Source organism: Anopheles stephensi, chromosome 3, assembly GCF_013141755.1.
Source record: "Anopheles stephensi strain Indian chromosome 3, UCI_ANSTEP_V1.0, whole genome shotgun sequence".
Lineage (NCBI taxonomy): Eukaryota > Metazoa > Arthropoda > Insecta > Diptera > Culicidae > Anopheles > Anopheles stephensi.
The window spans coordinates 10114157-10141155 of NC_050203.1; the positions used below are offsets into that span (position 1 = coordinate 10114157).

General features: G+C 44.3%; 2 protein-coding genes across 10 annotated transcripts in view; one reads left to right on the forward strand and one right to left on the reverse strand.

Moving 5' to 3' along the window:
* The window catches only part of LOC118513121, a 99434-nt gene extending 88797 nt beyond the window's left edge, over nucleotides 1–10637 (forward strand). For all 3 annotated transcript variants that reach the window (XM_036058520.1, XM_036058523.1, XM_036058521.1), the window contains 6 exons: nucleotides 732–1238; nucleotides 1778–1900; nucleotides 6870–7124; nucleotides 8433–8687; nucleotides 8779–8918; nucleotides 9111–10637. In XM_036058520.1, coding sequence (XP_035914413.1) covers nucleotides 732–1238; nucleotides 1778–1900; nucleotides 6870–7124; nucleotides 8433–8687; nucleotides 8779–8918; nucleotides 9111–9293 — 1463 coding nt within the window. In that variant the 3' untranslated portion in view covers nucleotides 9294–10637. The remainder of the gene's footprint in view (nucleotides 1–731; nucleotides 1239–1777; nucleotides 1901–6869; nucleotides 7125–8432; nucleotides 8688–8778; nucleotides 8919–9110) is intronic.
* Nucleotides 10638–10740: 103 nt separating this feature from the next.
* LOC118513122 (fibrillin-2) overlaps nucleotides 10741–26999 on the reverse strand; it is an 84593-nt gene continuing 68334 nt past the window's right edge. For 6 of the 7 annotated variants that reach the window (XM_036058526.1, XM_036058527.1, XM_036058530.1 and 3 more), the window contains 3 exons: nucleotides 20808–21011; nucleotides 11793–11952; nucleotides 10741–11575 (listed from right to left, as the gene is read on the reverse strand). In XM_036058526.1, the coding sequence (XP_035914419.1) occupies nucleotides 11262–11575; nucleotides 11793–11952; nucleotides 20808–21011 (678 nt within the window). In that variant the 3' untranslated portion in view covers nucleotides 10741–11261. The remainder of the gene's footprint in view (nucleotides 11576–11792; nucleotides 11953–20807; nucleotides 21012–26999) is intronic. The other variant, XM_036058528.1, reaches the window with a different exon arrangement.

The following is a 26999-nucleotide window of genomic DNA, read 5'->3' on the forward strand; positions in this document are numbered from 1 at the left end:
TCGTTTGCGTTTGGGGGATTAGAACTTCATTCTGCCCGGCTGCATTTCCGGTTGCCATTGCACTGTCGGGTGAATAAAAACGGGCCCCATAGTTCGCTCATCAAAGCGCATTCGGGCTTTCCGGGGGAGCGTGGAAAATCTTGGACCACAAAAAGTGGAAGAAGAACCTGTGAATAAAACTCAATTTTCCTCAACACTTACGGCCATCATTTGGTGTGCCCGGTTCGAAAAGTTCATCATCACTTGATCGTTACGCATATTGATTTATACGTGCAGTGGCAAACCGTTCAACGGCAGCCGGGAGTGTGGTTTGCGTTGATTGCATTTTTTGTCCCGGTGGCCGGTGCGAACAATATGAAATCGCTTCACTGACCGGGTGTTTCCAGCGTTGGGTTTCGATTTAGTTTCATGCGACCGTACGAGATTGGTAGCCCAAATCGAATTGTGCGAATCGGCATAGGAAGGGAAGTCAACAGTTCTTGGGTGTCCTTGGGAAAAAAGCAAGCACACACGCTGAACAAAAATAGTTGAACAGGTTTGTTTTGGGCCCGGAAAGAGCCGGGATTCCTTCGGACTCCGGGTGCCAGTTCGTTTCGCTCCAGCAGATTCTTCATTATTTAATCCTTGGCATAGCCTTCCGTACCGGTCTTTAGTCATGCCGTGGTTCGTAGATCAGCCTCGCAGAATTCTCAACGGTATGCTACGCTTTTCTTCTCCCCCACGACTGCCAGATGTAAACGAGTGCCTGCTGCGAAACGGGCACGGCCCATGCCAGGATACGTGCATCAACACGTGGAGCAGCTACAGGTGCACGTGCGATGGGCTGCCCGGGACACGGCTGGCAGCGGACGGGCATAGCTGCGAGGACATCGACGAATGTACGGTCAACAATGGCGGCTGTTCGCACACCTGCCTCAATACGCTCGGGCGGGCGTTTTGCGTGTGCCCCGAGGGCTACATGCTGGACGAGGACTGGAAGACGTGCATCGATGTGGACGAGTGTGCCAACCAGCGATCGATCGCCAGCGAACATCGGTGTCACGGACGGTGCATCAACACGGTCGGCTCGTACCGGTGCGAGGTGGGTGAGCCGGGCGCCGAGGGTGGGGCTGAGCTGGCCGGCGGAAGGTCAGGTCAGGGCGATGGTGCCGGTGAGGGAGGTGAGCAGGAGCAACCGGACTACGACACGCTCTGCCCTACGGGATACCATTTCAACACGACCATGGGCGATTGTCAAGGTAAGTTCAAGGATGTGACGTTGCGTTTTCGATTCCGATGAACGTTTGGGGCTGGTTTCAAATTCAAAGCAAAAATTTATGTAAACTGGAATGCTGGAATGTTGTTTCGGGTGGGAGTGCGCGCGACTGTCGGTGAACGAATAGAGTCACCCATGGAGCATGAAGATGACTGAATGTGCTCTGTATTGACTTTGCTTTGATATGTGTTAAAGCCAAAAGGGATTTGTTGATGAATTTGCAAAATATACCAAAATGATTTGGAAAGATATAAATAGAAAGGTGTTTATAATTTGTTAAAATCTCCACGATCCGGTGGACGAGGCGAAAAGAAGAAGCTCCTCTTTTGCCCAACATTTTAACCTGTATTTCAACTTCAATTATGAGCTCTTTATGTAAAATGATGTGATTGACATGCTAGAACGCTTGTCTTCCTCTTCGCCAAATCATTCTCGGAAAATGTAGGCAACAACCCATTCGAAGTCCACTAACCCTAACACACTCTCTCTCTCTCTCCCTCTCGCACTTTGCATTTCCATCAGACACGAACGAGTGCAGCATCTCGAACGGCGGATGTCAGCAACATTGCATCAACAGTGACGGAAGCTACTACTGTTCGTGCAAATATGGCTTCAAGCTGGACATCGACAAGCGCTCCTGCCTGGGTAAGTAAACACCACAGTGTCCTTGTTCCCTTCGAGTGCGCCATCTTGAAGCTGCCGGTTGCAAATCAGCTAACAGCTTCCCGAACACCGAACCCATGTTGTGCTTCTGTACTTGAGCGTAACACGAAACATGGGCGTGCGTACAGCATTATATTTACCAGAATTTATCGAAGCGCACTTCCAAACGCAACCCAGCAGAGTTCGGCCAACCGAGTGCAAAAGTCGCCTACCCGGAACAATTATATTAACATTTATCATAATCTAATTACCGTTTGATAGCCAACGCTCATTGATTTATGACACGCACGTTAATGGAAAACGTTGCACTTCCGGACCCCACACACATACGCACACAGGCCGTTCCGGTTTGGTCCCGTGATTCGAGAAGGGCGTGAAAACGTTGGGCTGATGGAGCCCAAAATTTATCACCACGGCATAAACGGGCACAGCGTGGGCTACGCAGCTTGGCGAACGAGGATGCAATATCTGCTGGCCGGGAAGACTGGGTTCTGGTGGAGGCAATATCTTAATCTAGCTTCCACGTCCATCTTCAGGTGGTTAAGAAGTGTATTGAGAGTGTTTGCCCGCTGCTCTTTAGATGTATCAAGATATGATCACCGAGTTCTGCCAAAGTTCATCTTTGGCGTGGTTCCCGAGCTTCCCCAAGGGGCTTGATTTATTTTCAACCCCTCAGCTCGAAGGAAACACTTCAACACGCTGAAGTTGGAGCTGGAAATGGGATAAAATATAGCATCATTAGACGGAATGCTTGGTGGGAGTTCTCCGATTCTTGCCAACCATACAACAATCCTGCTCGCAGGCCAATCTTCCATTGTGCTTGTTACAGTTGAGGTTGACAAATTAGCTTACAATAGTGATGGCATTTAAATTTACGACGCTGCTTACGGATTACGAGCACGACGCCGTTCCGATGCGTCTAATAGACTGTCGTCGTCCGACGGCAATGGCCGGAATGAGTCCCTTGTCCAGCCGGTCGCTGTGTGTTGGGGAAGGTATTAATTAAAAATATCCTCTTATTTACTACTCCCACCACACAGCTTGCCACTGGAAGATTGTTAATTAATTTGCCGGCTTTACAATGGAAATGAATTTCATCATCTCCTTTTGCTGCACGCTTAGAGAATCATTACAATCGGCTGCTGATCGCCCACTCAGACACTCTTTTGACAAATGGTGTCACAAGGCACGAAGAATATCGAACATTCTTCCTTCGCCAATTTTATTTAGAAATAATGAAGAAAAGGTCCTTTTTAAAGCATCTTTACCCCCTCCCCCGTGATGTGAATGTCAATTTTCACTTAACGATTCCGGTCTGACAATCGTGCCAGGGACAAAAAGGGCCAAACGACTGATGACGATTCCCGTCTTCTAGCTGGATCAGCGTTTGACGGGCTCGGGTCCAATCGGTGAACGCGTGATAAATGTGAATCGGAAATCAAACTCGATTCCAGTACAATAGCAGGGCGTAGATAGAAAAGCGATTTTTATAACGAAGAATCCCTCCATCAATAAGAGGAAGTAACAGCTCAGACTCGTGTGCGTTTTTTTTTTCTATAGCTCCCCAAAGTCACTTAGCGCTATCCTTTGTTGGATTGGAAACATTTACACGGTGTTGTGTTGCTTCTTTTTCCTGAAGCCGGGGGAAAACAATGAAAATTGATCGCTTGAATAATCGGGAAAAAGCCAAGGCAATCGGAACAGAGTTGGGTGGGGATTAAATAACAGACGAACATCGGACCGGGGCTGCCAATCGGGTGCAGATTCATGAATGGAGCAAGAAGGAAAATCGGGGAAATCTGGGGGAAGCGATGTGAAGGCCATCATTTTTCCTCCTCATCAGCGGCATCGGCCTAATGGGCACAATGAGGTGGAAACGTTGTCGGCGGCCATTCCAAATTAATTGAATTATTTAAAATTTACCTTTTCAGCGGCCACTCGGACGGACGGTGGAATCTTTCTGGGTAGTGGAAAAGTTTTTCTCCCGTGGAAATAGTGTTTTTAATGAAGAGCATTCTTCCATTTTTGCGCTTCCCGTCGAAGTTAGCATTCAAGAATTTACTCTTTTCTTGACGACAAGCAAGCTGACTGTGACCCTGCCCAATATTATCACAAATGGAAATCACCACCATCCAGTCCACCCAGTCCGGCTCATTAGGCAAATATTTTCACCACCCAAAACATTTTCCTCCTCACCCCGAACCCGGGCGTAATTATTCCCGTCGCGCTATCGTTTCACGCAACTCCCCCAGCGAATGATTTTGCGGTCACATTCGGTGGGGCTAGTGAAAACATTTCGCATCCAGCGTGAAAAGCGATGGGAAGGCAAACATTTTCAACAGCGAAACATTCCAGCAGCATCGAAGCAAAAACGCAAATTTTGGATGAATTGAATGAATTAAACAACTTTTTCAAGTGAGCTTAAGTGGCGTATAAGGTGAGAGGCGCCCAGAGGCAAAAAGGTGTTGGAAAATGTTGGAAGAAAAGCGGACAGAGCTTTAAAAAAATGGAACGAAAAATGGAGGATGTGAAATTAAAAAATCTTCCCCGACGTGAGCTGCATGCCGGATCTGCATGCCGTCGATAGCTGGACAGGGCCGGTAGCAAGCGACAGGGTCAAAGGAGGAAAGGGAGGAGGGCTGGCGGACCAGTGTAAGCGTAAAATTAATGAACGATAATGAATGGAATTTTGATTAAAAATGCAAATTTTCACACCATGATCTTTGGTTCTTGCGGGGCTGCCGATGTTGCTGCTGTCATTGCTCGCGCCGGTAAGCTTCATTGGCGTCTTTGAAGCAATTTTGCGGATTTCGCGTGCCACAGTGGTTTGGGCGATAATTTAAGTGTCCACCGAGACGCGGGGACGAAGACGAATTATATCCCCCCAGGACAATAGCCTTGTTTCGTTGGAAAAATGACACAAATTTAATGCTGAGCAAGGGCTGTCTCACATTGCCCCAGCTTCTTTTCTTTACCGGCCGGGAAATCTTTTTGGTGATTTAAAGAGTTCCAAGAATTATAATGAAAAGACAAGGATCATAACATTTTCCGAACAGAGAAACGAACATGGAGGAACAAAAAAAAAGGCATCCCTTGCTGACCTAGGCATGTCTAAATAGCGTATAATTAGTCCTCGGCACAAAGTTACACGAGCCTTCGCCACGCCACGACGACGAGGACGATGGCGAGAAGCCGGATCTAATTTCGACTACTGCAGCCTGTTTTTTTTTTGTTTTTTCGCTTCCCATTGTCGGACGGTTGGAGGAAGAGCAAAACTTCCGGTAGCAAACTTTTTTGACAGACCAGGGAGCCGAGAGAGAGCGAGAGAGAGCGAGAGAGATCATTGTGCAGAGGATCAAGGAAGGTGTCCAGCGTTTTTACTCCAGTAGGTGTCGGTGAAATATTTTAATTAAGTTCACTTCAGCATAAATTACTTCAGTCTCGCTCTCTCTAGCTCTCCCTCTATCTCCCTCTCAATAAACACTCGAACAGGTGTCTAGGGGAGCGCTGGTCTCCGGCATCAAGCAGGAACTTTAATGGAGTCATATTTCATCACACCGTCGGCACGTTATGGCTGCAATCGATGGGGTGTAGTTTGATGAAAGTTTCGATGTTTACGCTGGGCGGATTTCATTTACAGGCTCGAGCCGAAGCTTATTCCTTGACGATTTTAATAGTGAATTAATTAAGCTGAAGTAAACGAAATGAAGCCAGGAGCTTTAGGACCGTTTACTGCAATCAGAGCTTTTGCTCATAGGAAATGCATTTACTAAATGCGTAGTTTCCTGCGTACATCCGGGTAAGGTGAAAGAAAATTTCAAAGTTCACGGACTCCACTAACAAACCGTACAACGTACTTCATCTCTATTTGAGGCTTAAAAGGTTTTCGCTGTCCACGAAAACTTGTGATGAGCTGGCCCGGACAGCTGTTTATCATTCTGGTGAATTTAATAATTTTTTGAAATGTTTGCTACATTCCTCCAACGACTGCATCCAACGAAATCCTCATGTGAAAAGACTTGGTTGAAACAACCAAACGAGTTGCAAATCTCTCTTTCCCGGGACACGTTGAGCTACCGGATGTCTACATCGCATTGGTGGACTTTTTGGAGGTTTTGAAGTCATTGCTCCTTTTAGCTGCTGTCTATTCAGATATAACAGCGTCTTTCGTCAGAATAAAACATAATATTCATCTCATCAGACCTGACGTTCTGATACTATTTGGACTATCAAACTCTATTTATAGTGGAAAGTCTTCTACGATATAAGCTTATTATTAGGCACAAGCTTCTCTTTTAATGCAAGAAGTAGCCACGACCCAAGTGGACTTATCCTTCATATCCAAGGAACACCACGAAACTTTATATAAAAGCTGAAGGCACTGCCGATACTTGTTTGCTGTTCTACTGATGCTTAGAATAATATCCAGCTGGAGTACAGCAACAGCAGGCTTACTGATCCGATCGTGCGATCTTCCTCTAAAAAAACAGTACTTGAACTACGCAATTTGTTCTTTGATGGGGGACATAAAGGCCCCATTGATCCCTTCAAGCAGAATTTTCTACGGTCCAACAGCTTTTTGATGACTTGATAAGAACGCCGGTACCGTCTTAAAAGGCGCTGACTAATATTACGAAATATCCTTTAGAGAGGTCTTTATGTCTTCCACGAGAAAGCGGCAAAAACGGTTTAAGGTCAGCTTCGGACAAACTTCACATCTTAAAAACCTCTGTCCTACATAATCTCATCTTCGTCAATCGTGCTCACTGACACCTGTAATTAAATCTCTTCGCAGTCACATCAAAAGAAAGCTTGCTCCCATCCAGCCTAAATCTGATGCTTCCTCAAATATTGCATACCTACCAGGCGCCTCCCGGATGCACTTTGTTGCGCAATGCGGTTTATGATCCTTCTTTCTTTTTTTCTTATTTTTCCCTTCCTCCAAAACCAGTGCTGAACGACTCGTTAAGGTTAGCGGACGTCGCCTGCCCACCACTGTTCCCGCCCCGTCACGGTTACCTCGAGTGCAGCCGACCGATCGACGAAATTGCGGACGGACCGAGCGGTGGCAGTCTCAAGATTACGAACCGCCCGGGCAGCCAGTGCATCCTCAAGTGTCCCACCGGTTACCGGCTCGAGGGCAAGTTTTCCAAAATCTGTGGCACCACCGGCGAATGGATTGGCGATGAGAATGGCACCTGCATACGTAAGTAGCTGCACCCAGCCGGCACCCCGATCGGAATGCGGATATGCATAATTGGCTTTGCGGGATGTTGATGCAATATCCGTGTGATGGGGCCGTGCCCGTATTCGGAAACAGTGTGCTGTGTTGTTTTGTTTTATTTGTTGGTTTTGCGGTGCAAAATCTTTACGAAGGTGATTTTTTTGCGCTCACTCTTTTCCACGCTTCCGTTTTTCCCATCTGCATTTGGGGTTTTTATCCTTCGCTCTGTGTATTGCAGGCTCGTTTGTTTTTTTTTCGGAAAGGAAAATTTTATTCCACCACCAAATACCGCAATCACTCACGCGCGTTGGGAAAACACCGGAGCAACATTTTAATACACACACAAACAGAAAGAAAAAAAATTGGACCGCCCCCAAAGGCTAACTTTTGCATCATAATGGCATGATAATTACGCCGAAACGTTTTCCACTCAACCGAACACGCTGATTGAATGACGGGTGCCGGTAGGCTGGAAAAGTGGTGAGACGGTAGAGGAAAGGCGGAAGGGTGAGGTGGCGTGGAAAAAAGCGTTAAAATAAACAGCGCTTTAATTGGGCTGATAGTGATATCAATTTGTGTGCCAGCCCAGTTTGGGGTGAAGCAATTTAAGAGCCACCGTTGCAAATTGTTTTCATGCACACAAAACTATCGCAATTGTGTGTTGTGTGCGTTTAAACGTTCACCACATGGCATAATGATGGCGCTTGTGGTTTTGTGAGCTACAGGAAAGAAAACAGTTGTTAGGTATAGCAAATCATCATTTTTTGTTTTGTTCTGGAGAGCGATGGGAAATATTTATTTTAAATTAGTGATGAGCAGGCAGTTGGAAGGTATGTAAATCTCCACCCGTGACCAGAAAAAGCTTAACGCATATGCTGCAACTCGGTGGTATATGGTCGATAAAATTTCAATAAACAGTAGCTAGGTAATGGACCGAGGTGTTGAAGCGTAAACCAACTGGGTTAGAAGGTTTTCCTTGCTATTCAATTCAACATTATTTACTCGGATGCTGGAAACAGTAAATAATGCTGAAATCACTCGCGAAACATTGATTTTATTCTATTTTCCTATGAATAGTCCTTCCAATTTCAATTTCAACATGCACACTATGCAAATTTTCTAACTGCTAGGCGCATCCCTTATATCACAGAGTCAAAGCTGCAATGCGTATATCCTAACCGACACGCGCGTACAAATACAGTAAAATAAATTACTGGAGTCAGTTAAATTGAACAAAAAAGCAAACTAAGAAATCAAAATCATTTGAATCTCTTTTTTTCTCTCTCTAAGGATATCCCCAACCGAAGCTACTCTGTCCGACCAGTGTCAACGTGGAGCTACATCCGAACGAGACCGAAACCACAACCGTGCGACTGCGACGACCCGAAACCGACGTCAGCTGGGAACGGGACGTTCAGGTCGAGCCGTACTGGGTAAAGAAGGACAGCTTTACGCTACCGCTCGGTAGCCTTAACGTGACCTACTCGGCCAAACATCCCGTCTCGAAGCTACACACCGACTGCAGCTTCTTCATCAATGTTCTGCGTACGTACACTACGAGGCCTGCTCGGGCTTAGAAAGTGATCCGTCAGTGATTGTAACGTGTTGTGGCTTTGTTTGGTTTTCTTTCAATCAGCTGGTTCACCGCCGCGAGTAGACTTCTGTCCGGACACGCAGGTGTACACGATCGAAAGACGCCATCAGAGCGTGAAGGCAACGTGGGAGGAGCCCGTGTTTTCGGACAACGTTGGTGTGGTGACGATTACGAAATCGAACGTAAGTAGAACCTTGAGGAGCTCACCAAGTATTTAGTGGTTTGAAGCTTCAAACTATCTTCTTATTTCAAATGAAATTAGTCGGAAGTTTAAACTATTCCAATGAACTTCAATTTGCATACCTTTAGGCGTATCTAATAAATCAATCATTATCGGGGAAAACGCTCGTTCTATTCGCTTCCATTCCTTACAGAGCCCTGGAACAGACTTTGGTGCCGGTAGTCATCTCATCACGTACGAAGCGCACGACGACGCAGAATGGAAGAGCAAGTGTGTGTTCAAGATCGTCGTCAACCTAAGCCCGGAACAGCAACAGCAACCGACCGCCCAGTCCCACTTTCAGCTACCGATTCTGTACAATCGGTTCTACTTCTAAGAGAGAGGGACATGATCCTTCCCCAGTCTCAGCCGAACATATTGTATAGAAGATGATGAGGACATATTTTACAAAAGGAATGCGTGGTCGTAATGCGCATTACTTTCGATCGTGAAGTAATCGAGGGCGATTTTTTTTCTCGACGGTTGGAAAAAGATGCATTGAAGCAGGTAGGTGCAAGCTTTTTATCGTCGCAAAACAGGTCAGATGGGTTCGGAGCGGTGCTTGAGGTGCAAAGTGAAATACAATAACACAAGAGTTTATTCTATACACTACGGAACATGGGCTGTGGCAAAACAGACGGCAGAAAGTTTGAGAATCGAAGCTCATGTGTTTCTGCTGCCTGCTTTCCATGGTCCTCTCTGTCTTAAGAGAAGTTGGAGGAGATTATACATAAGAAGCAAATATCAAGCCGTACATATACAGATCCCAGTAGATTGGTAAGGAACCTTTAGCTCGTAAGCTATAATTCTGTGTGAAGAAAACCCAACCCACGAACGATTCCATTCCCGAGGAGAAAGGATTAATCAAAAAAGCAAAAGCCCCAACTAAATCAATATACACAGAGCCCGATGGTGATGGTGTTTTAGTTTGAGCTAGAAAAAATGAGCCACCGATTAGGTCGGGGTGTGCCCGACGGTTGGCATTACTGTACATAGCATCTTTCGCTGAATTTGCAAATTATTCACACAAAAAACAAGTAAGAGAAAAAGTAAGATAGGACGACGAAAATTGAGGTGAAAATGCTTTTCTACTCAAGAACAATAACATTCCCGTAAGAAAATCCGGCAGAAAGAGCTCAAACCGTGCTATAAGACGACACGATGTTTTGCGGTTTGCATACACCTTGTCTTGCTGCACTGGTTAACACTCATAAGCGCCTCTAGGTTATGCAAATCGCAAACAGCACGATTGTCTCCTAGCAACAAGTTTCGCTAACGCAAGCGGACGGATGATTGAACCAAAAAAACCCGTAGTCAGCTGAAGCTTTAGCAAAAACAAACCTGTAGAGCTAAGAAAAGGCTTTAGTTTGGTGGTTTTTAATGTAAAATAGTGCAGCAAACCCCCAAAGTCCCATGGAACGCTCTTCACGCTCTCCTACTAAACACTTCCAAACACCCGCAAAGAGACCTAAACAAGTGCTGATACTACCAGGTCCGGTGAATATATCATCAAACCCCCTTCGGAGCGAGCGAATCAGGAGTGAACAAGCGTTGGATGAGTTGGAAGTCTGTATAAAGGCATCTGAAGGCTACTTCCGCTCGGAATGGTGGCGGGAATTTCAATATCAATAAAACCGAAAACAGTGATGCAAGTAATTTCAGACAAAATGGAACCAAACAAGCGTTGGCGTTTGATGCTTGTCCGAAAATGCGACGCTCCGAGTGGAGAGCTCGAGAGGAGAGCCGACTTTAAGAAGGTAAGACGATTATTTCGTTCACTATTCAGTGGGTTTATAATTTCGATTTTATTTCGCTTTTATTCACTTTAAAGGGATCGTTATTAATGCTTTTCGGTACCGAGCAGATAAAGATCGCAACGGCCTTTTCACTTACTAGCCTAGGTATCAGTTAATTCTAACGCAGACAGTTTCGGGTTTGTGCGATGCGAATGCGAGTAACAGATTGTTAATAAGGTCAGCCACAGAAAAAGCTCTCGATGCGCCTAAATTGATGCAAATCGCGTTACATAATGATCTTTTGCTGACCTTCTTTTGGGGAAGCTTGTTTGCGTGTTCGGGCAAATTAAACCTGATGGGGACGAGTTTTGGCTCATTGCAAGAAACTTCATGCCTTTAACTATCGCTTGCCAGCTCTAGCGCGTCAACCCATTTGCGAGGAAAGTTTTCGAGATTAAAAAAGCGTTGTATTAGGAGTTGGATTTCCATTTTCCAGAAGCACATCCGATACAAATGGTGAAAGCTGAGCTGCTGCTTAAACCCATCAGCTATTTTGGAATTGGGCGCTTCTACAGTTGACGTTCGTGCTTCTTCTGCGAACTGGCCGCATTCCCAGCGTCAGCATTGGCACCTGTTTCTTCGCCATGCGCTCGGCTGCGCTTTTTTAGCCAACGACGTGATTGTTGCTGCTGTTGCTGATGCTGATGATAATGGGATGCACTCAGTGGCGTGGCCGTAGGATACGGCGGTGCAAGCCTCTGGGGCATGTGGATGGCTCTCGAGGACGCTGAAGCACCATCATCCAGCGCGGTGGATGGCCTTGAAGTAGCCGCCGAGGACGTGTAGACCTTGTCCCAGGACGAGTAGTAGCGCAGCAGATTATCTGCAAACGATAGCGCGAAATGAAAGATTTAGAGCACGTTCGTGACGGGAGTCATAGGAACAGAAAAAAAACTTCAAACATTGTCACACGTGTTTAAGGAGCGATTTGGTTCGACATTTCTTAGCCGCTCTACTGGCCGACTTAGGACCGAGCCACAAAGTCAATGTCAGAGTACTCGACAGTGTAATAAGGGAAATTGAGTACTAGTTGAACTTACTGTAACGCTGGTGCTGTTGACGTATAAGGGCTGGGCTAGCGTTAGGTGACTCCTCCAGATGTTGCAGATGCTGGGCCAACATTCGCTGCTGGTGGCGCAATCTGGCCAGCTTCTGCTTGATGCGTATGTTCTTCACCACGCAGCCTTGCGGGACATGCAACTGGAAAGTTTGGGGAGAAAATTTAGAACTCGTGAATGATGTTCAGAGTCGAAGCTCCGAAAATTTAGTTATTTTTTATTTTTATTTTATTTCTGAGCAAATTAAGCATAAAAATGAAGTGATTTTAATAGCCTTTTCAAGCAAATTGATGATAAAACAATGCAATTAATTCCTTTCAAGCTTATAGTATTCGTTTTTCTCTTCATTTGAAACGATGTGCCATGCAGATTGCATACTTTTAGGGGGTAATGATTAATTTATGTTTAAGAATAATTTAATCAGTAATATTTCATAAGAAAAATTTAAAAAAACTTATCCTGAAACAAAGTATACTTTTAAGCTAATTTATATGAAAATGCTCTGCAAAACAAGCCTTAGCTATTGGACACAAAGCTTGTGTTAACAGGATTAATATGGACAGCAGAATTTATTTATCAAAAAATAGGTATTTTAACATCAAACTGATGTGGTTTCAAGTTTGAAAATGAGCATTCCACTTACCTTATTCAACATTATCCCTTAACTATGCCTTAAAGAGTAGTTGAAAGCGTTAATGTCGAGCGCATAAGCAATGTTCCTGTCATATCTTCAACATTTCTCATCATGCATGCTGAATTGCATAAAGTACTCTTATGTGGGCAACCTCACTCAAAACTTCCTTACATTGTAATGATTAAATTTCAAATTGAAAAATTAAATTCTCCAACCATTACTACCGCTAATGGTAATAATTTTAATTAATATCACACCCGTGCCCCAAAATAAAATCAACACAAATTGCATTCCGATTTCGCAACACAATTAACCCATCAGTTGTCACCGGCCCAAAAATCAACGTGCAAGCATTCCGGGCCCAAACGAAACAAACAAACAAAAAAATCAAATTAATTATAACACGCGACGCGACGGTCTCCGGCACGTGAACACGCCTCACACACCGGAAGTGCTAAGAGCCGCGTCGTGCCCCCAACTGTTTGATCCAACTTTTGCCTACCCGTACAACCGGTCAAAGTCAAATAGAGTGCACCGAACCGGCACCGATCGATTAGAGCCCTGGCCCTGATGTTCGACCCTTCGCGGCCCATCGCACTCCAGGAATGCACGATGCTAGAACCCAAATCAACAGGGAAAAGTTCAATCGAGGTGGGTGGGTGACCCAGGTCGTTCCTTCCCTCCCGTGTGTTTTTGGCTTGTTGGCTCTCTCACTCACTCTACGGTGTGATGCATCGAACGAACTTTGGCTGTTGGGAACGGTGGTAAACGGTGTGATTGTGGACATGTGGTTTTCAATGCGGCTACTATCACACACTATTGGCAGCAGCAGCCCGGGTGTTGTTTATACGGTTGTAAGCCACAAATACTGTTTACAGGGTACGCAACCTGGCTGCAGATCTGCACCAACCTGCGGTTTCTGGCAGTGCGGGCAGTGCACTGCGGCTGTGCGGGACATTGGAATTTGTGGACAGAGGCAACATAAAATAAGAAATTCAAACAAAAAGCTAACCAAACTACATCACTCTGCTGACGTTTAATCTGCCCCAGAAGCGGTTTTAAACGGATGTTTTATCACACTGATTGCATAACTTTAGGGGCGCGGTTTTTGTGTATAGTTCGCCTTAAAGTATGCAATTCGCAACGCACGCAGTTCAACGATGCTTCACAGTTCAACAAGCTCGATTGTTGGTGATTTTAAAGCCACCGTTGACTCGCAAAGAACCTTCCGGCCAAATGGTGGGCAATGGCAATCGAAATTACCTTTTCCATCTGACTGCACCACACCCGCGACTGCTAATCAAAGCAATAACTCACACTGCAGAAAACACGGCAACGGCACACGCCGCCAACGCACGGCAACGCAAAAACCGCCAATTATGTGCAACATTCATCCGGCCTTACTGGTGCCGGCAGTAGTGGATATATCGATTCAAAAATATTGTCCTCGCTTGCTCCGCTTCTGACACCACCCATCCCTCCGAATTCAACCCTTCGACTCTGGGTTTCGGTTTCAAAGTCAATAACCACCGAATGAAGCACGGCCCAATTTTCGGTGGCGTTTGCTGTAAAATTCCAATATCGTTCCAAGCAACGGATCGTTGCCGCGTGAGGTACGAAATGTTTATTAGCTTTCGGTGCTGCATTCCCGGCCGGGAAACTCATTTCACTCTCTCACTCGCCTTGTCTCTCGTTACCCTTTTTGTTTTGGGGAGCGTTCGGAGAATTTGTTGTGAAAAGGGAGCTTTACAAGGGGCAATTTTGTAATAGTGTTCTGAATGGTCTTCTATTCATTTCATGCTAACAGTTTTGTGATACAAAAAAAAAATTATTTTTTTAAATGTGCATAGATGTATCACAGAAGGCATTTTTTATTACAGTGCCTAACAAAAAAAGGCCACATAAGTGGATACAATTTTTTTCAGCTCGGTACAACAAGCGAGCTCGACCTCTCTCCTTGTAAACTCTCATGTGATGCACATATTTAACCTTTGGCTATAGTTTTTGTTTAAATTTAAATAAGTTAGTAATAAGTTTGAAGAGTTTTATAAGTTTATAAGCTGATACCCAAGAAAAAAAAAATTGAGCAGCATGACCATGAAGTTTTATATAAATTAAAACAAAAGCTTTAACTTTCAAAGCCAAAGCTGACAAAATTAATTAACTTCCATTAACTTCCTCTATCGGGTGTTTTATCCTCAAATCTAAGTGTGCGAATAGCTGTGCTTCTTCTTCTTCTTCTTCTTCTTCCTTGGCACTACAGCCTCGAGAGGTCTTGGCCTGTCATTTCTGGCTTTCTGTGACTTTATGTCACGCGTAGCAAAGCAGTCACGGGGAGACGGTCTGGATGGGATTTGAACCCCGGTCCTGCCGTGTGAAGACCAAAAAACCAACTCAATAACCAAAATGCTATAGTTATGCTCCTCACAGGAAGGACAATGGAGGAGCCGCTATAACGGCGAGCTCTACGAGCTGTACGATGATCTCACCATCGTGCAGAGAATTAGACTCGCCAGGCTCCGGTGGGCTGGTCATGTCATGAGAATGACACCGGACGACCCAGCCCGTAAAGTCCTTTTAGGCCGTCCGCACGGACAGAGGAGGCGTGCTAGGCCCAAATTGAGATGGAGCGAGGACAAGGCTAGCAAAATTGATATGCTTCGTAGGATCTTCTGATAAACTTACAATGTGTTATGAAACTTTCACCCATTGCTGTAGGGCGATTAAATGGCCGAGGTTATAGGGTACGGTGCGGTGGCTAAGGATACAATGGCGTCGGTCTTCAAACGGCACAACCGGAGTTCAAATCACATCCGGACCCGCCTCCCCGTACAGAGGGCTGACTGCCTAGAGAGCCAAAATGGCAGGCCAAGCCTCTTCGAAATTGTAATCCCAAAGAAGAAGGTCTTCACACGGCAGAACCGGGTCAAATCCCATCTGGACTATCCCCCCGTAGTGAGGACCTCACATCCCTAAGTTTATTAAGCCAGAAATGGCAGGCATGTTCTAAGAGATCCTCAAGCCCCAAGTAGAAGAAAAAGAAGTCAGCCAAGACATTGAATATACAGCTTTTATGAGCTTTTTCTTGCAATTTATTCAACATCGATCGAGATTTAAATTTACCATGAAATTCATTGCAATTTTATCAATGCAAATAATCATTTTTCTTCCTTACATTGAATCTACTTCCATCGACTATTTAATATTGGCTCAACTTCACAACAAAGTTCGCTCATGAAAACTCCATGCACAATCTTTTCCCAGGCAAACGATCAAACAAACACTCTCTCCTGATGATGCAAGTTTTGAGCAACAAAAGCGAGAAAGTGTAAACAAAAGGAAGAAGCTTCCAATCGGCAAGTACAGCCACCCAATGCCGGTTTTATTTTTTCCACCACGGGAACAAATTATCATTCAATATTTCTCTCATTTCCGGACGGTAAATCACTTGCCAAGTGATAAACATTCCCAGCCATGGAGCGCCATCCCCTTCCACGCGGAAAACTTTCATCAAACTGCTGGAAAGCTGAGCGTTTCGTCTCATCTGGCTTCATCATCACGTGCCAGCAAAGTGGAAGAAAAGGTCCTTCGTATCGTCTGTCGTCTAGGATGCCGTTGTCAGCGCGGTGTCGCCAGCGAAAGACATTGAAACAATCGTTTGCTCGTTTTACAACTTGTCTGCGTTTGTTTTGCTGCTGCAAGTCCCACCCAACGCGACGGTTTTTTGTTGGTTTTGCTTTGTTTCGAATGTTGTTTTCTGGTGTGATAAAAGGCGAACAAAAACAAACGAAAACCCGCCCACCCCGGAAAACGCAGCTCATTGCGCGATAACGCTAATGCAAAAACTCGGGTCCTGTACAGTTGGGGGTTTCCTTCTCTCTTTCGTTCGTTTTCTTGTCTTTTGCTGTAAGTTGGGCAAAACTTTCGCAAAAATCATGAAAGCTCGGAAACTACCAGCAAAAAGTGAGCAAGAAAGAGCTTTCCCCGCGGACGGTTTTCCGCTCCAAACGATCGACAGTACAAACATAAATAACCTTCACACACACACCGAGTGGCACGCAATCTACGGTCCATCTGGCAGAACAGAACAGAAAGTTACAAAACTTTTTCTCGTCGCTTGGTCGTGTGTTTGTTGGGATTCGCGACGAACAAGTTTGGCCCAGCCTTTTGCGCCAGCTTCAGCTTCACGCGGTGCAATGGGGCTGCTAAACGGGTTGCCACACTCAAAACTTTTTCCACACCATCTGTGTTCGGCAAGAAGTGGCCGGCTGTGGGTGGGCATTTGCAGAGGGTTGGGGCGTTTTACAGCCATTTTGGATACATGGTTGCATGGTTGCAGCAATGTCAGTGGCATCAGTGTAGTTTCGCGTGGGATGATCGTGCGTTTTGGTTTATTCTCTCGTTAACTGCTGGCTGGATGAAACTATTCCTTTGGGTGCTCAAAGTGAGAGGCTGTATTTCTGTTTTCAAGAATTCGAAACCATCCTTTTGCACTTTCTATAAATTTGTTACTCAATTTTTTATTTTAAGCCATTGTTCCAGGGAAAGAATAAGATGTAAGGAGGACTATGACAGATATTAATCAGAGCAGGAAACCCTAGGAGACTTTTGGGTCTGTTGAAAAGACCACGGCTCTTTGTACAAGGAGGCCTACAGGTCTTGAGGTTTCGTTAGATGGTTTTTGGACGAAAAGGACTCTTAGACTACGAGATCGCTTGGTAATTGAGATCTAAATGAGAGGCATATTGATAGATTGAAGTTAGTGACTACAAGATCTCTTGGTAGATGAGACCCTTTCGACTGAAAGGTCTCGAGGAAGAAGAAGCCTTTTGGAGGATGTCGTGGTGCAAGAAAATTAGACAATGATAACTCTAGTCCACTACGAATTTTCCTGGTAGATGAGGTTTTAATAAGGAATTTTGATAGATGAGGTTCCCCATTCGAACTACCAGGTCTCTTGATGGGTTAAAGTTGAAGTTGGTGATTTCAAGCTCTCTTGGTACACAATTCCCTGCTGGCTACAAAGACTCTTCGGTTAGGAGGACTCATGGTTGGATAAAGGCTTGACCCCTTGATAGGTTAGTCCCTTTTGAAACAGAATGTTATGGCTGGTGAAGCTTACAGTTAGTGACTTCCAAGATCTCTTGGAAGATAACCCCTTTCGACTGCTAGCTCTTGCTATAGACGAAGGCTCTTGAAGGTTCTCGTAGTTCAGGTGGATTGGGCGATAATAAATTCTTCGATTAGGTTGACTTTTAGTTGATGAGGCTTGATCTAAAAGACCTATCTAAACCTTTCATAGATGAAGTCCATTCGACTACGAGGTCTCTTGATACAAGAAGCTTGGAGCTGGTGACCACCTGATCTCTTGGTTGATAATTTACTTTCGACCTTCCTTTCGGGTAGGTCTGGTGGCCAATGTGATAGTAGTTCCGGTCTTCACACGGCAGGACCAGAGTTCGCATCCCATAGAGACCGCCTTCCCGGCCTTACTAGACAGGTACGGGTGACATCAAGTAACAGAAAGCCAGAAATGGCCGGTTAAAACCTTTCGAGGTTGTTCGAAAACGTGAGTTGTTCGAGGATGTTCGAGCAAAAATTACCTAAATCATTCCCTGCCCATCACAGCTCACACAAGATCAGCAAACTATTATGACTTTTCTTCCTTCTTGCTCAAATTTACCCAACACATATTTAACAGTTTTCCTTATCGAAGTTTCCAGCACTGACAGCTCATCAGCGCATCGCAGCAGCGCGCACACCAGCGTACTTTCATTTCGTAATGTCAGCAATTTTTCCAACCCGGTTTGAGAAAATGTACTTCTTGCCGCGCCGTTCGCCTTTTTTGCTTACTGCACTCACTCTCAATTGGCTTACTTGGCTTGTGTTTTTTTGTGTGTGCTTATTTTCCCTCTCTTTTCCCGATCGGCAGGAAGATGCTTTAACCCTGGCAAGAAATTGTGCTCGTGTGTGTGAGTGTTTGCTTGGCAGCCGCGAGTAGAGATAAAGTGCAGAAGTTCCTGTGAAAGACATGACACCTTCCTCACCCTTCCGCCTGTAATCCTTTCCACCCCTACCTTCGACATTTTCTAAATAATCGCTAAAAACGGGCTCAACAGAGAGAAAAAAGGGGAAGCTCTTTTTTATCCAATTTTTTTGTTTGTTGTTCCGTTGGGTGTTTTTTTCTCTCTCTCTCTCTCTCTTGACTTGCCTTCCCGAAAGTCGTTCGGAAGAATTTTTAATTAGCATCCAGCAGCAGCCATGTAACGGCGGCGGCAGCGAGCAGGTCGGTGTCGGTGGGTGGGTACCGTTTGAATTTATCATGAGTCAAACTTTCAACTTCAGCAGCAACTGAGCGTCCGGAACAGGCAGCGATAGCAGCAGCAACAGCATTTGCACTGATCGTCGAAGGACAGCAGTTTTGAGCATCAAACCTCCGGCCAACTTTTAACCAGCCCTGGCCGAAACCAGAAAGAAGATTAAGCTTTATGATTGGGACTAAATCAAATTTTTCCCCAAAATACCCAAGACCCGCTCCAACTACCACTCTTCCCGTCCCTTCCCGGCCTCAGCTTGGCTGGTGCGGTAATGGAACGTTTTTCTGGCATGATCTCATTACGAACCGCTGTAGTCGGAAGTGCAAGCAAGGAAAAGAACCTCTTTCGCCAAAGCAAAAAAAAAACAGCGACAACGAAAAAAGGTTCCTCCTCTCCGCTGGCAAGACAACAGTGGGCGGTCGATAATGGCTGTAGCGAAATGGAATAAATTAGCTTGTTTACAGGTAGCTTTTAATGAATTATCAATTACTTGTCCAGACGCAGACACACAAGTCTTTGCCAACCTCGGTTTTGCCGGTGAAGAAAACGGTGTAACTTTCGTTTCGCGCACACCGAACGACGATTGCTTATGCATTAATAATTGAACGGTGTGGAAAATGCTTCGAAAATTGGCTCATCGGGAGTTTTCGGCGAGCCACGCTTATTAACAATGGTTCAACACTTTTTATTTCAGCCATCGTTGGTAAACTTTTTGCAGAAGCTCTTGCTTCGCGCAATTTGAGTGTGAATGATGGAAGGATTTGCCTTCAAATGTGATTGAGAACGTAGTGGAAAGAGTTTTACATGCCTCAACAAATAATTTACATTGCAGTTTCAAATTAAATACTTTTGGCTGATCTTCCTATTTTAGTTCCCCTAAAGTTATGCAAATCTTAAGTGTTTCAATTATCTTCTCTCTTAGACCTTTCCAAAATGTTTTAGTTAATAATTTTGAGAAAATTTGATTTTTTTTACGTTTTTTGACGAAAAAAAAAAGTTTTCCACAGAAATACGTTCATGTTCCTATGTACCTATAGACGTTTTCTAGAAATTTTGTGGTAGAAAAACTAATTAAGCTTACTAATTGGGCTTACTTAAGCAGTTATTTTTAAAAGATTTTTTTTTTATTCATAAAGAACGGCCTGGCCGTATTGCTTAGTAAATGCTTTCATTATTGCTAAAACACAGTTTCAATGCAACAAGCCCACAATTTTAACTTTCGGTTGCATTCTTTAGGCTTTCTCCCTAACAAACGCCTAGAGAGTATGCAATGCAGTGTACACAGTACACATATTGCTGCTATTCATTTGTTAGATTAAATATTTTTCCTTTACAATTTTATTTGTTGAGGGAAAATAGTTTGCGAAGCGGCTAAAAGTATGCAATTAATAAGGATTTGCTACGTAAAATAAAAGGGCTGGTATTTTGCTCTGCATAAAGCAACAATGCAAACGATTTAAACTACATGTATTAATTGATTGAATGCACAAAACAAAAATTCAATTGAAATCATTACAAACAGAAGCTATAAAAACCCAAAAAAATCACAAAACCAAACCATTGTCCACTGAAGTTAGTTACACATGTCAGTTTACGCCGAGTTAAAAAAAACCCCGGTAGGCATACACACGCACACGCACCACAAATCACAGCAATAAAAACTAAAACAAACTAGCAAAAGACACACACACACACACACACACTAAAGGTAGATAAATGCAGCGATAAAAAGCGAACCATCATTCGAATAAAAACCCAGTTTCCAAACGAACAAACACAACACAACTGTCAAAGAATGCAAATCGCAAAAGCACAACAATGAGTGAACAAAAAAAAACAGGGCCCCACAACAACATCTATGCCAGCTTATCAACCATAACGATACCGGCAAACAAGCAGGAAAAAGAAGCCGGAAAAGCGTCCAAAACGAAACACAAACAAACGAGTCAAAACATGGCGAAACGATGAACAAACAAACAGTTTGATAACAAAAACAGGCCGAAACAGAATGACAATATTTCACACACGCGCGCGTGCGCCTCATACCGGCAATGGTGGTGAGATTTGATTCAATCTTCGCTGCCCGGCGTTCGACATGCCCGGCTCAACGGCCTCGACGTACGGCCAATGGTTCCGGAACGACGCTGGACGCCGTTCCTGTTCGAACCGATGGAACGGCTGCTGGTGCAGAAGCTGATGGTGGTTGTGGTATTCGATGCGCGAGTCCTGCCGTTGCCGTTGATGCTGACGCTGCAAAAGTGAAACAAATGAGCCGTCCAGGGATAAAATCCGTCAAGCCATCGGAAAGGTAACAAAAAAAATAACGTGGAAAAACCACGCACACGCTGCTGATCGATTCTGTTTCGTTGATGATCGGAAACTGTCACATTGTCACAGTGAATCCGTATGTGTGGTGTGTGTGTGTTCTGGTGTATGTGTGAGGACAGCATCCTCATCCCCCCCTGTTCAACGCTGACAATGGGAATTGAGGCCGGAAAATTGATTGATTGTGTCATTAAATTGTATGCAGCGCTTGCAGCAAAAGCACGATGCAATTTACCGAAAATGTGCATCCGTTGCTTTCGTTTTTTGGCGCTGGCCATTGGTACGGCCGAGTTTTCCCCTGGATCTAAAAACCCGCCGCAAAACCGCGAAAGCCATCGTCCCAATCCACAGCGACCGAAACAGCGAAACTGGCCGTTGTGATGCTTCAAATCCCCAAAAGAGATTTTCCTTACCACGATTTTCCGTGAAAATCACCCATGAAAACTATGGTTTTTTGAGGGGGAAAGAGCGAAGCGCTGGTGGACATGTGTTTTTAATTAATTTTCACCCAACCCCAGCGATGCGACACACATACACACACTTCAATGCAATGAACGAGCGCTTGTCCTCCACAGGGAAAATGTTGCGTTGGGATTTGGAGAGAATCATTTTTCCCGACGGTCGAAAAGAAAGAGAAAACAGCCCCAACAAAGCGGGTTGATTGGGGTGGGTGAATGGTGAAAAAAAAAAGTGTCAGAGACCGGGTAAATTATAACGTTCAGTTGGCTCATTTATCATCAGCCGGTTGCCAATCGGGGATTGATTCCAATTGTCCATAATTGATGATAATTCCACCCACCGGATAGCTGGCCGCGCTTCCGGGCAAAAGGGAGGGGGGCTTAATTTATCGTAAACAATATTTTAAAGTATTAACCTTCACAACGCGTAGATAATATCACCCAGGCACACCCATATAGAATCCATATTGTGCCCTTCCGGTGGTAGCGGCCGGCCGTGACAATCGCGCATGGAAGCATCATTTCATTAGCGTTAGACAAATCGAGACAAATATTTATTTGTACGTTAGGCACCCGACAAATGTGGCGTAAAATTAATTATGAAAACGTGTGAAATTTGCACGTTTCGTAATAATCGCGCGAGAGGGGAGCGTTTGTTGACAGACTTGTGAGATGGATTTGGATAATATTCATGTGTGTTCATTTGGGTTAGCTGACGTCGAGCTCTATTTTGTAGAAATATAATTTAACTCGAATGTAATGCTTTAGGTTTTGTCCTATCTGCTGACCGGCGATTAAATCCACTGCTTAGGCTTTGTACGGTAATGAAGAGATATCTGTCAGATATATAAGAGCATTTGTAAGATTTTCCTGACAACGATTCTTTCCAAAACTGAAGAACATTGAAAAAGAGAGTGAAAACAGACCCAACAACCCAACAAGTCCGAGGAAAACTTCCATGATCGATTATGAAGAACACTTGTACCATCTCTGAGTTTTTCTTTAGACCAATATCTAAGATTTCTCCTCGATGCTTAATATAGACATATCTCAGATGCTCTTCACTGGAATAGTTGAAGCCATTTTAGCAAGGTTTCTCCCTTTGGAATCTTAATTTGTTGTTCGACATCGGAACTATCACTTGACACGTACAGCCCCAGTACTCGGATTTTGTGATGGACATGGATGGAGCTTAAATTCGACACAGATACTCACTAGAATTATCCCTAACATTGTTCATATGAGAATCTCAGGTGAGTCCAGCTCAGGTTGGCAGATCATATTAGAAAACTGGAAGCAGGGCTAGAGCTTTTTAAGCCATTCACTTGGACAGATCAGAAGTGGCCGGACCCAATTTTCTGCAAAGTCTGCGATGAACGATTGTCAAACAATTGAGGACTTCATAAACGAATTAATCCTGAGGAGTCTTTCATCTGATCAAAATATTTTGAAAAATCTTATGTATGGACTTATGGGGCGGTCCAGTGGCCGATCTTCACACATAAGAAAGGAACGGGGTTCAAATCCCATCCATACCGCCTCCTCGTACGCAGGGCCAAGGTAGCCAACCTAGTCAGCTAGGGGTAAAATCAAGTTACAGAAAGCCAGAAATGGCAGTCTGAGACCTTTCAAGGCTGTAGTAGATGAAAGACCAAGGCAGAACAAGAACGATTCACTGATGTAGACTCCCGATCATACTTAACAAGGTCTTACATTTGATTACATTTGATATATCGGGCTTGAGCTCTCTTTTCCTGATATCGCTGAGACTCTTTGACGAGACGTTAGCTTCTTTATCTTGCTGCTATAGAACGATAGACTGTTGCAATTCAGTTGGCCAGGAATATTTCAAGTCTAACCGCAGACTTTTACAGAAAATCTGTTTTTGAAATATATTTGCAAGCCTAATGAAGACTTGAAATCAAGACGTACATGAAGTGAAAGCGTCCTAGTCATTTAAGTCGGCTTCACAAATCCTCCCATAACAAATCCCTTTACAAGGTTAACTAATAAAGTCTCCACCTAGCCAATCTCTTAAGGATATCCGGGCTATCTAAAAGGTAATGCCCTCTTAGCATACATAGCTAGAGAGGAAAAGTCCAAAACACTCCACCTACCCCCATCGGACGCCTGGTAGTTTGATATAATGGGTATCGAAACGCGCCAAACCACACGTCCAAATAATATCCCACACAAACACGCGACAGAGATGACGACGACGTCGCCTGTGACACACCAATCACACCTGGATGGTGTTGACGTACCGCGCTGGTGGAATTGCCACCCGATGTGTATAATTGTTTATGTTTTGGAATTAATTACGCCTATAATAATCAATCTCAAAACGCCAATTCAAATCCAAAATACGTTCGCTCACCGCATGAACGCACCTGACCACCAACACCACCAGTGGCATTGCCGGTTGCACCGTGGGTTGCATTCCCATCCCTTGAAAATGGTGGTGCGGTGGCGTGCGGTTTAGTCCGGCAAATATCGATTTAATTATGATTCATTCAATGAAGCACTTCCACAACGGCTCCATTCGAATGATGTACGAACTGACGACGATGGTAATGATGATGTGAATGACGTTGCTGAACGTGTGCAGCAGTAGCATCAACCCAATCCGTGGAACGTTGGGCGTTTTTCCACGGTAGATATTAAAGCGTGAGCAGGCACAAAATTCCCCTTCCGAGTGGGTACTAAACCATTTTGAAGCGTCCGCTGGATCAGGTTTTTTTGACGGACAAGGATAAGGTGAATTATCTGGCAAAACTTAACTTAAATCCGCTCCCGGTCCAGTAGAGTTTTGGGGCAAAACTACTTCTCATGGTGTGTGTTTGTTTGTATTTTTTATCATCCTTAAAAAAGGCGCGCAAAGGCGGATCCTTTACGCTAAGTGAATTTGTGCGTTCGTCGAAATATTCTTCCGGGAAGAGAGTTTATCCGCTCGTTCGGTACCTCGCATCTCTCGTTCCTCTGATTGATGGAAAGACTTCGCGGAAGCGTTCAACCGACAGGGACGAAAGATAAAACCAACAACCAAATATCTAACTTAGGTAAGCCAAAATGAGCCCGTTGTGGAAAAGTTGGACGTGTTTTGGGTTCGCTTTTTTCAAATACCTATCCAACTTAAATTGGCCTAGATGAAATAGTGATAGGTGGGCTGTTCTTTTTAGGGGGACAATAGGATATCACTATTCTATTGTGCATTGTAACGGGAAATCTCCCGGATGAACGTCTGTCAAAGGGAGCTTTAGGAGAGAAATATTTATAGCATCCACCATCAAAGCTCTCTCGAATATCGGTAGGATAATAGAACGTTTATTCGGAGCATCGTCTGATCGTCTGATCGCTGCAAATCCTTCCGGTGAGTTATTATATTCATTTAACCAAGTGTAGAGAAGGTTTTTGTGTAGGTTCTTCGATGATCCTTTTCTGAATTGTGTGGTTCTATCGGATACACTACCACGCATTGTGCTCAGAAATGTGCGTGTGATGCTTGCTGTCGTGGGATCCATTCACTGTGATTGGTAGGACAAGCAAGATGGCGTTCCACTATGGGCTGGTAAGGAAGAAACAGAGGCCATATTTTTTTTTTGCGGATCAGTTAGGCTTAAGCTACCATCCAATCTTATTAGGGCATTGGTTATAACACTTATAAACCCATTGAAGAAGATTTGGAAACTACAAATGAAGCTCGCCCGACTGTGATAAGTCTTTTCTCCTAGTAATAATAAATTGGAGTCATGGTTCAAATTTCTCTGCAAGAATTATTCGTTTGAAAGGTATTTTTCTAGTAACTTTGAGATATTTATAATTCATCTATCACTTTTTGAACTAAACAAAAAAGAACTGGGGAGTAAGTACATCAAATCTTCTAGCTGATCTCACGCAACAGTGTTTAGGCCTTTGATTTGACAAGCTTTTACTTTGCCTTTTCTTCATTTCCCAATGCCATCCGTTATGGCGACTATACAAACGTGAAGCTCAAAAGAAGGACTCTGTCAGACCAGTCAGAGCTCGCTTCGTATGACGGAAATCGAGGTTTTCCTCCCATTTCCATGCTTACGGTAGGGGAAAGCGCCTGAATACAATCAACTACACGGTATTCGAGTGTGTACGAAAGTCTATTCGATGTAGGGAAAGCATGTACGCCACGTTTAGATCTTCAGGAAAAAAGAGAAACCTTCATCTCCTCCGACGACTATAAATAGCTGGGCGATCGAAATGATCCGCGCGTTGACAATGTGGAAGGTGAGTATGAGATGCAGTGGAAAAAAAAGCGGGCAACTCGGAGGAAAAACTCACCACGCAACCAACTGTACGCCGTTCGTTTGATGTCTCCAATGTGCAAATATGAGTTTACGCAGAGTGCAACCGGAAGAACACACATACATGCCCGGGGAAAAAAACGATTCTTGGATCCAAGAGAAGGAGAAAATCCCTACGATCCGTTGAAATAGAGCCAACCATAACATGGCAACCATTCAATCGTGGCGTGAAACGGAGCAAAAAAATGGGAAAAACACTCCAAAGAGAGACCGATCTCCCAACACTTTCATGGTACGGAAGGCTCTTCGTACCCATACCCATACCCTGATGGATGACAGCGCTATGGGATGAAGATCTTTTACTTTACCACCACCATCGCCGGGATCCCAAAGAATTGGGGTGTGTGTGTATGTGTGATTGGAACTCAAAACACACCGTAAACATCTGAAAAGCGTCCACTGTGACCACTGTGCAGTTGGCATGCGAGAAGAATTTTTCATTCGTCGCCTGCATACGTAACGGGCTTCGGTCCCGTTTGCCTAGCAATTGTGCACGCTGTCACTCAAGGGAATCGTGTACAATGCACGCCTTTGTAGTGCGCTGGAATGCATGCCTTCAATTCAGCTGCCCCTCGGGTGGTGACGATGGGTTAGGAAGGGATGTGAAGCGGCAGTGGAAATTCAAAGCAAAAATTCCCGAATGATGCTGGGAGCTTTTAAACAGTCACAAACAAGCGGTTAAAAAGCAGTTGTGAAGAGGGTTCTTGTTTCTCTATTACACTTTTGAAATTGTCTTGCCAATTGCATACTTTTAGGAGTGTTTTGGCTAAACAGCCTGATGCTATGCAATTCGCATGACACATTTCGAACAGCTGCGCTATTTTTAAAGCAAAAATTTACTAATGCTTCTGCTTGCTCGAGAACGTGTTCCTTATGTCATTTAAGTCCATTTTAATATGAATAATTTTGTAAATTAACATACTGTCTACAAAATTAATACTAAGAGCGATGTATGTTTACACCTCCGAGCATAGAACCGATTCCAACATCAAACATGAACGGGCGCTAGCTTCAACATTCCATGCATCCAATCGTTCCGAAGCTACTAAACAAATAGTTTATTACTCCAAAATCGATTGTCTCACGCATCCAGCATCCAGCTGCTTTCGACACGCACAGCT